At 36.2% G+C, this 9,538-nt stretch overlaps 1 protein-coding gene across 1 annotated transcript; it reads left to right on the top strand.

Annotated features, from left to right (window-relative positions):
* Window positions 1-1,845: 1,845 nt before the first annotated feature.
* On the top strand, window positions 1,846-6,725 carry LOC114364942 (aldo-keto reductase AKR2E4-like). Its single transcript, XM_028321298.1, has 6 exons — window positions 1,846-1,927; window positions 2,856-2,951; window positions 3,690-3,857; window positions 4,256-4,340; window positions 5,656-5,981; window positions 6,430-6,725. The coding sequence occupies exons 1-6, from the start codon at window positions 1,892-1,894 to the stop codon at window positions 6,607-6,609; spliced, it is 891 nt and encodes a 296-aa protein (XP_028177099.1). The 5' UTR covers window positions 1,846-1,891; the 3' UTR covers window positions 6,610-6,725.
* Window positions 6,726-9,538: the final 2,813 nt, after the last annotated feature.

Below are 9,538 nucleotides of genomic sequence, written 5' to 3' on the forward strand. Positions count from 1 at the left end.
TTGCAAATGTTCGGCAAAGTAGAAAACATGTGTATAATTAATGACCCTCTCCACGTCCAATAGCTCATCACCCGTAGGCTCCCAAGCCTTGTAAAGGGTCGCCCTTACCAGCGTATCCTGTCAAGGCTCACGAGTTAGATTCGCTTATCCTTGTTCGTCCCAGTCGTTCCTTAACTGCGGATGCTGCACCTCTTCCTGGCACTCACCTGAACGACTCTGTGTTACCTACTGTGGCTGCCCCTCTTCCTTGTATCCTCCTGCACGACTACGTTGCATAGCCGTATGCCTGGTCTAAGGTTCGACGCCAAAAATCAACAACAACAAATTCATATTAAAGCGCTGAAGAGTTTTTTGTTTGTTTGTTTGAACGCGCTAATCTCAAGAATTACTACTTTGATTGAAATAATTATTTTTGTGTTGAATAGCTCATAAATTGAAGAAGGCTATAGGATATATACAATCACTCTACGACTAATAGAGGCGAAGCAGTAAAGAAAAATGTTGCAAGCATGGAAAATAGTATTTAAACTATTTTCACGCGTACGAAGTTGATTTTATAGCGTCGAACCTTAGACCAGGCATACGGCTATGCAACGTAGTCGTGCAGGAGGGCATAAGGAAGAGGGGCAGCCACAGTAGGTAACACAGAGTCGTTCAGGTGAGTGCCAGGAAGAGGTGCAGCAACCGCAGTTAAGGAACGACTGGGACGAACAAGGATAAGCGAATCTAACTCGTGAGCCTTGACAGGGATACGCTGGTAAGGGCGACCCTTTACAAGGCTCGGGAGCCTACGGGTGACGAGCTATTGGACGTGGAGAGGGTCAATAATTATACACATATTTTCTACTTTGCCGAACATTTGAACGAGAACGGTTTGTTCAAAACATATGAATTTGGTCTTATTTAATGCAGGATTAAATGCTCTTCAACCGTCAGGAAGACCACTTTTCGATAGGGTAAGTCTTTTACGCGGTATAACCGGAAAACCGAAAAAGCGCCCCTTTCGGGGGCCCCCACCACTTAAGCACAACTCCGTCGAAGTCGAAAACCTAGGAGAGTCTTAATGGGCAATCAATGAAGCCATTAAAGCAATAAAATCTTTTGTAGGAATTATTTCCGATTTAAAAGCTAATTCTACTGGCCTACTAGCTATATTCTCATTTCTTATAAAAGTTTTCATATCCATGTTTACAGAACATTTTCACCAAGATATTGGAAATAGGATATTTCTTATGCATATTTACAGTTTAGGTATAAAATATTTTTAACGGTGATCCTTTATTTTTGTATTATTCTAATTTGACTGGGTGTCGACCAAAGAGTTGTCGACCCAGCAAGCAAGAAAGGTAGAGTTAGTAATCGTACCTAAGTTGCTAAAACATCCATCACAAGGTAAGGAGATAAATGCAAAATAAGTACATATGCTTAATTGCTTAATCACTTACGTTAATTAACAATTCAAGACAATCTTATCACATGAACCTGGAATACACACTGATACCAAAGCTTCAAGCAACATAAATCTAAGTTTTCATTGGCGCGGGCTATAGTGATAAAACTTGAGCACATACGTAATACATAACGTCTAGATCAGTGGTTCCCAAAGTTGTCTGGGCTCCGACTCATCTAATACAAGTTCCCGAACTCGGGACCCACCTATAGGAAATTTCACCCGCTGCCCTGTGGTTGGATCGGTAGGGTGATGTGACGTTTTACAGACAGGGATCACTCAATGTTCGCTCGCGACCCACCACTGGGTCGGTGTTATAGTTAACCTAACCTAACATAGTTTGGGAAACCCTGGTCTAGATGAATGTAGTGGCTACAGCCGGTTTACGAGTGTACATTGTGTAACATAATGTAGTATGTTGTGACATTACCATCTGCGAACATGTGGCGAGTGGCTGTACTGGCGTGCTTTGTGACTGTAAGTAATATTATTATTTTATAGTACTGCTTTAAGATGAAAAGGAACTTGTTCTTTGAAGTTTGATTCTCTTTTTCAAAGATATATTGTGATAGGGATTTTGTATGTAGAAGTAAGCATCCTTATGTAATATTTTAAGGCTTTTGTACGAGTATTCTATGTGAACTGGATAGACCTAAATGTCAAAGTGAAGGCAGAATCAGAATATTATGTAGGTTCCGATCTAGTAACAGTTTGCAGACTTTTGCGTTTAGAGATTCTCTGGATTGTTCTGTGCTGCTCTAATTATTTTAAACATGTTAATTTCAAACTAATTTTTGTCGTGTAATGTTTATGTTGCCCTTATTTGAACCTATAACTTGAATCATAAAGGTCTTTTTTGGGTCTTTTTTGAAAGTGCCGGCCAACAGATGTTTTCATTATTATTTAGTTTAAATAAATATCAACTTGTTTCACTGGTTAAGGAAGTGAAGCAAGATTAATTAAAATACAAGCGAAGTTTATTTTAATTGATGTTTTATTTAAAAACTAGTTGGATCGATAAATCTCAGAAAAACGTTGTTTCCTGCAATGGAACATCAAGTTTTTACTAACATTTACTGTAACATCAATCTTGTTTTATTCTGAATAATAAATATTTATTATTATAAAACATTAATTGTAATAAGTAAGTAATTAATTTAACACGGGCGTGGTGAATATTACAGTTCGCTATTCGATTCGCAGTCGATTTTACGCAAGTTTTTACACAACGTTTTTTTCATTATTTCAGTCAGAATAAAATGACAATGTTCGTGCTATATTTTCAGTACCTTCAGTTCTTTTAACTTCCAGTACCTAGTTAAAAATAATAACTTCCAGTATTTTGGAGTTCATAGGTTCAAAAATCAATTTTCGTTGTAATTCTTGTGTTTTGTTTGTGTTTTAGATGGTGATTGGAGGGAAAGCTCCAACGTTAGACCTGAATGATGGACACAAGATTCCCGTAGTGGCATTGGGAACCGGCCGAGGCACTGCTGGGGCGGTAAGTTAACGAGCTAAGTTTAAAAACGAATAGGTACCTACATTACAAATTAGCTACAGTCTTTGTAGCTTAGTAGACAAACAATTTTATACGCCAGCGACGTGATGCTACACGCTTTTTGTTCCATTTCTTTGAACATAAAATGTAAAGGTTTCTAGTTTGATTCAGATATAAATTAATAACGCTAAAATTCTAGTATGCAAGGTGAATTTTATAGGGATAGCGCATAACTGACTGGGTAGTTTCTTGCGGTAGTAGAGCGTTGCGGGAGGGTGTGTTTTGGTTAATGCTGACTTCATCTATCTCTCAAAAGATCGATCTGTAAAATCAATCGTTTTGTAGTTTATCTAACAGCTAAGTTCATAAAAACATGACCCTTCTTCTGGCGCAGTTGGGTAATAAATTACGAAGTCAGCTAAGTTAAAGGTGGATGCAGGCCTCTACCAACCGGCCACTCAGGAGGGAGGACTTTGTCTAGCAGTGGACATTCTTTGTCTAGCAGTGGACGTCCTTTGTCTAGCGGTAGACGTCCTTTGTCTAGCGGTGGACGTCATTTGTCTAACGGTGAACGTCCTTTGTTTAGCAGTGGACTTTCTTTGTCTAGCAGTGGTCTTTCTTTGTCTAGCAGTGGACGTCCTGTGTCTAGCAGTAGACGTTCTTTATCTGACGAAGTTCTTGATAGACTATCAGGGACTTTATCAGCAATTAGCAATTAGTAACCAGTTATATCTCGTCCAGGCACCAATAGACGAAGTGCGAGACGCGGTTTTCTGGGCCATAGAGGCGGGGTACCGGCACATAGACACGGCAGCTGTGTATGGCGACGAAGAGCAGGTTGGTCAAGGAGTAGCTGATGCTATCAAGAAAGGCTTGGTGAAGAGGGAGGAGCTCTTCATCACTACTAAGGTGAGTAAGTTTTAGTTCAAGCTATGTTATCAGTATCCTAGAGGAGAGACCATTGTGATAAGATTGTCTTAGTTAATCCAAACTATCGGACGGTCCCGCGATTGACGGGAAAAAAGAAAAAAATTATATACAGTAGCCTTTGGTTGCCTCCAGGTTGAATACAGTTCTGTTAATTATTATTATAGAGACCCCATAAAGTTATTATCATATTCCGTTATTCATTTCTGTTGCAAAAACTCACTCATTAAAATTATCACAGTGTTTAGGTAGTTTATACTTCTCCGAGAAATATAGCGATAAAGAAGTTTGTAGAGTTAGTACTTATATTGCATTTATTTTCTTAGGTGTATTATTTTTTGTAACATTGACCTATTCATCACCTTACTAACTAAAAACAGAGACAGAAAAACGTTCATTTGAAAAACGACGACGACAACGAGGGAGCAATGAGCGTTCCTTTAAAATCTCAAACAGTTTTTTCAAGTAGGCTCCTACTTGAAAATACTAATTAGCATTTTTCAAATTATAAAGGCAACATTTATTATAAGCAGTTAGGACCATTAACATTTTTCAATAACATGAAGGTAAACAACACCTTTGTTCGTCTTTTTATTATTTCCTCCATCCGTCAACAATTAAGTCTCAATTATGTCGTGACTCTACACGCCAATTACCTTCAGGTCACGACACAACAATTCATCAATGTAGATAAACTATTGAAATAGTAGATATTACAAATCATCAGTTACTTAAGAAAATTCAAAATAAAATAATATTTACTAAAAAATTTACAATTTTGCCTTTAAGGTGCTTTTACCTACATGTCTTAGAGGTATAGCCTGACCAGGAACATAAAAACCCTCGCCATGTTGCGGAAAACTAATGGTACTAATTTCTTTTAATGGCAACAGTAACTGAAAACTTCATTGACATGTCACCTTGCATGTCAGTCTATTGCTGTCAAAGTGTAAACAAACTTTATTTAAATGTGCGCAATTGATTTTGTGAGTTAAATTGCTAAAATCTTTTTATAGTCGTGAAACAATTCTTTTTATTTTATTCATGACCTTTTAGACCAGTTGGACACATTAGATAGCTTCTTGTAGTATCGTGCAATATATTTTTAACTTTTAATTAAAATCTAGTCATACTGTAGCAATTTGGACGATTTATTTTATTTACAAGATCGGTATCTTATTGTCTATGATGACCGCAGTCAACATCACTATTACGTGGATTCCTAACAATGAAGTACGGCATTGCCTTGTGCCGATTTTACATAGATTTTATCGACACAAATTATGGAACTTCATAGGATATGGAGCAGGCCACGCCCTAAAATGTCCGGATGTCGTCATAGTATTATGGAATACATATAAAAGACTTTTATTATTTCATTTTCTAATCCTCAAGTGTCCATTACAATCTAATTAATATTTATGTATTCAAAAAGTAAGAGATTAATTTTGATACTTTACAGCTGTGCCCAGGAATCTAAGGCCGTTTCTGACAATGTCCTTTGATTCAGTACTTTTGAGAGCACGTTAAATCCGATTAGATTGATCCATCTTCTAGGACATTGACGGATCATAATTCATAACGCCTATAATAATGTTGTGGGAAAAATCGTCAAGAAGCATATTTATCTAATTGATGATTGCGAATTAGTTCTGCTCTGTATTGCTGTCATAAAAATAATGGAACTTTTTCTTTTTAGCTTTTATAATTGATCATTTTAAAGTAAAATCTACTGTGAAATTATCGTATTATGGCACTTAAAACTTGATTCAAACTAAAGTAACCTATATGGTTCAAATCGTTAATAGATCAAGTAGAGTAATTTTTAAGTCCAAATCCGTGAAAGGTTCAAATTCCTCCATCATGTTTTTCGAGTGTCTTTCTCAAAATGACCATTTCTTCCAGGTGAACCCAACGCTAACCCAAGAGCCCCTGGTCTCCCACTGCCAAGGTCTGGGGATAGCCGTGATGGCGTACAGCCCCTTCGGCTTCCTCGTCACCAGGAAGACGGCTGACGCTCCCCCGCCCAGGGTAGACGATCCTACCCTGGTCAGGATCGCCCAGAAGTATGGCAAGAACACCGCTCAGATCGTGTTGCGATATCTGGTAATTTGATGAATTTTCTAGTTACCTAATTTTAACCGGCTTTTTGAATCAGTATTAGGGGCTGATTTTTCAATCGCTGGTTAACTTTTAACTGAAGAATAAGTTTGGCATACTGTCAATGTGCCAAACTTATTCTTCAGTTAAAAGTTATCCAACGATTGAAAATCGTTAGTAAAGTACATAACTTTATTCTTCATCATTTGTTTCAAGTCTTCTCAAAAATGATTATTAAAAACTTCTTTTCATGATACCTACCAACTGCATCGCAATGTGCTTATTATATTGTCATTATTTTATGTTCTTTAATATTAATATTATCAATCTAGATTGCTTCCCAATGAGATGTTTATAAGTTTTAAATTATCTTCGCTCTTTGTACAGTCTTTATCTTTTATAATAATTATGAAAATTAGAAATTATTATTAATTAATTTTCTTTTTATCTACAGGTTGACCGAGGCCTTGTTCCTATTCCCAAGTCAGCAAACAAAGAACGTATAGCTCAGAATATTGACCTATTTGACTTCGAGCTCACCAAAGAAGAAGTGGCAGAGATTAGCAAATTCAATAAAAATGTCAGAGTCATTCACCCCAAAGGTTGGGAGAAATTCCCAAATTACCCTTTTTAGAGAGGAAATGATAACATGTATAAAGTTTTTCCAAGACGTGAATGAAAAATACAAATAAGTATTTTTTTGTAATCGAAATACATTTGCAGTGTTGTGTAAAAGACGGAATCTCAAAAGTACAAATACTAATTTGAAATCGAGAGATTATTTTATGGACGTAATAAAATAAGATATCAAATAAACTATTTCTAGCTTTAAAAGAGTTTTTTTCGAATCTCAGAAGAATACTTGGTGTCGATTTCTAAAGGACCACAGAACAATATTTATCTCTGGCTTTTTTTATCTGCTTATTTTTTTAAAGTGTCGGTCCAGTTAGCCGGGGATGTTCTATACTACATTTCCAGAGATGTGGTCTCCAAACCTAAGACCTGTTCTGATATTTTTAAGACAAGTCATGCCATTTGACTCAAAGAAAAAACCGCTTTATCTTAGAGCAATAAAAGTTACTTAGTTCTATTTCTGGTACACACCTCAATATTTTTTACACTGTTACAAGCTGTTACACTTTGAAATAAGATTTATAAACCAGTTTAAGTTAACCGGTTTGATTGAATCTGTGGTTTTGTTGTGCTCTATTTTTAACGAGGTATTAGGGGAAAACCCATTTACGTTAAGTTATTAAAGAAAACTTTCCATCAAGCTAAAAGCTGCCTATTGATATTATTTTTATTGCCTTTTATAAACAATCCCAGTAATGTTAAGTAGTCATTATCATCTTAAGAGCATTTAATCTCCACTGCAGAAGCGCGAAATTAGAGAGGGTCTAATTTACCAGAGGCAAATGGATGGTTTGGCCTATACAATGATAAATAAATAGTAGGTAACTTTTTTAAAATTTTCTCCGAAATAATAACGTATCGAAAAATCGACGAAACTTCAAGGTCAAATGATGCTTTTTCCAATCATTAAAAATGCAAATATTTTATATTGTTGTTATTCTGCGGCTGCAGCTTGAATGTATGGCCTTTGTATGACGTATTGCAGATGCAAAACACGAACCAGTCACACCAGATAATAAAAAGATTTATACACAACGATTTTACACTTTCAATTAGTTCAAACGCGAGAAAAGGAGAGTTGTAATTCAAGATTTTTAGTATATTTTGCTTCAAAATGCATTATTAAAACTACCAACAAAAGAAGAAAAATATCTGCTTTTACGTAAGAGGACATACCAATTTCAGGTTCCCAACCTGTTCATATATGGAAACTATGACGTAACTCTGAGCTTTTATTTATAAAGGGCATAAGTAACATGATTTCTGTCCAGTTATGTCTGCACACCTGGTTTGGATGCAGGTTTGTTTTAAGCTCAGTTCCAAAAGCATTTACTATTTTTTAATTAATTCTTCAATCAATATCTGTTTGGAGTTACAATAGGTAAACCATTTTTTTTGCAAGTAACGAAATGACATTGCTCTTCGCAATTCGTTTCGCTTGACCATTCCTGATTTTGCAATATCATCCACATCATTCTAAAACAATTGTAATCTCTTGTAAATACGGTCGTCTCATTAAACTTAAACAATAATAATTGATTAGGTATCTACTTATTGTAAACTAGTTGTGTTGTTCCTGCGACTTTGTACGCGTGAAAGAAAATCATTGGAATATTTTTTCCCGTTTTCGCAACATTTTTCATTGCCCGCCTTCAAAGCCTTCAATAAATGGGTTATCCGCACGTTCAAGCAAACAAACAAACTCTTCAGCTTTTTATTATTAGTGTAACAACAAATGCACGCAGGAAAATTTAATTAATGCTACTGACAACGCCACTCTTGTAGCAGAGTTTTGACTCAAAACTTTTGAGCTGACACTGTGTAGGTTTGTTGTCGACACGACAAGAAGAAGATATTAGTGTAGAACTGGTAGAACCAAGTCGTGTCGTGGAGTGTAAACAAGTTTGTTAGAAGCTCTAAGTTGTACAATCACGGCGATTCTGATCAGACGGTTCACGACCTCTGTCAAGATGGGTCTTCTTGCGTTCTTCGCCATTTTGGTCCCGACAGTTTTGAATGTGAGTATTTTTAATTATTATTCTTTTATTTATTTTAATCATGTAGGCATGAGCTTTAGTTTTGATAGTGAGTTAGGTTTCTAAAAGCTTATGTAAGTATCTTTAATTTTATCATTATTTTATTTATTTTAATCATGTATAAGCTTTAGTTTTGATAGTGAGTTATTAGTTAGGTTTCTAAAAGCATTTAGCAAGAATTTTCCTGGCAATTAGCTAATAAATAGTTAATTAACACTTTCCTGGACAGTGAACTGCTATAGCCGTCATAACAATTAAACTTTTATTGTGTCTGGGTTACGAATTAATTTAATTACTTATTTTTATAAGCATTTTTTCATTAGACTTACCGGATAAATAAGATTTAGGTACCTAATCTTGACTTCAGTTGACAATGTTACCTTTTTAAGCGTTTTATTAGATTTTTTGAGACGTGACAGATATGTAGATAACTCGAAATTCATAACAAGTCGATTTGCATAATACTTAAGTAGTCTTTATACAACACATACCTCGCACAGCTGATGGCCGCTGGGCCTGAAAAGTTTTCTCGACCACGGCCCGGGGCCTGAAGACATAGTTTGGGCTAGGCCCCCCATTAGGTGGACCGACGATCTGGTGAAGGTCGCTGGAGGTGCCTGGATGCGGACGGCGCAGGAGATCCTTGGGGTAGGCTTTTGTCCAGCACTGGACGTCGAACGAACGACATGATACGACGCATCGTGTGGCCGCTTTCCTTGGCTAGTTGGAGAATCTATATTATCTAGCTTTAAAGTAATTCGCAAGTTACCATCTCTATAAACAGTTATGTAACATTAATTATTACAATTAATGGTTATTTATTTCTTCACATAATAATTACCGCAACCATTAATCAATCATCAATCTTATTAAAGAGTCACCTTAATTAGGTTC

The sequence above is a fragment of the Ostrinia furnacalis genome, unplaced genomic scaffold (genome assembly GCF_004193835.3).
Source record: "Ostrinia furnacalis isolate ACB-3 unplaced genomic scaffold, ASM419383v2 OfSCF7510, whole genome shotgun sequence".
NCBI lineage: Eukaryota > Metazoa > Arthropoda > Insecta > Lepidoptera > Crambidae > Ostrinia > Ostrinia furnacalis.

What these genes read in the sequence shown, in the direction of transcription:
- LOC114364942 (XM_028321298.1), top strand. Translation starts at nt 1,892, where the DNA reads ATGTGGCGAGTGGCTGTACTGGCGTGCTTTGTGACT. An exon ending in AGCTCTTCATCACTACTAAG is followed by an intron (nt 3,858 to 4,255) that starts GTGAGTAAGTTT and finishes AACTAAAAACAG; the next exon opens with AGACAGAAAAACGTTCATTT. An exon ending in AGATCGTGTTGCGATATCTG is followed by an intron (nt 5,982 to 6,429) that starts GTAATTTGATGA and finishes TTTTATCTACAG; the next exon opens with GTTGACCGAGGCCTTGTTCC.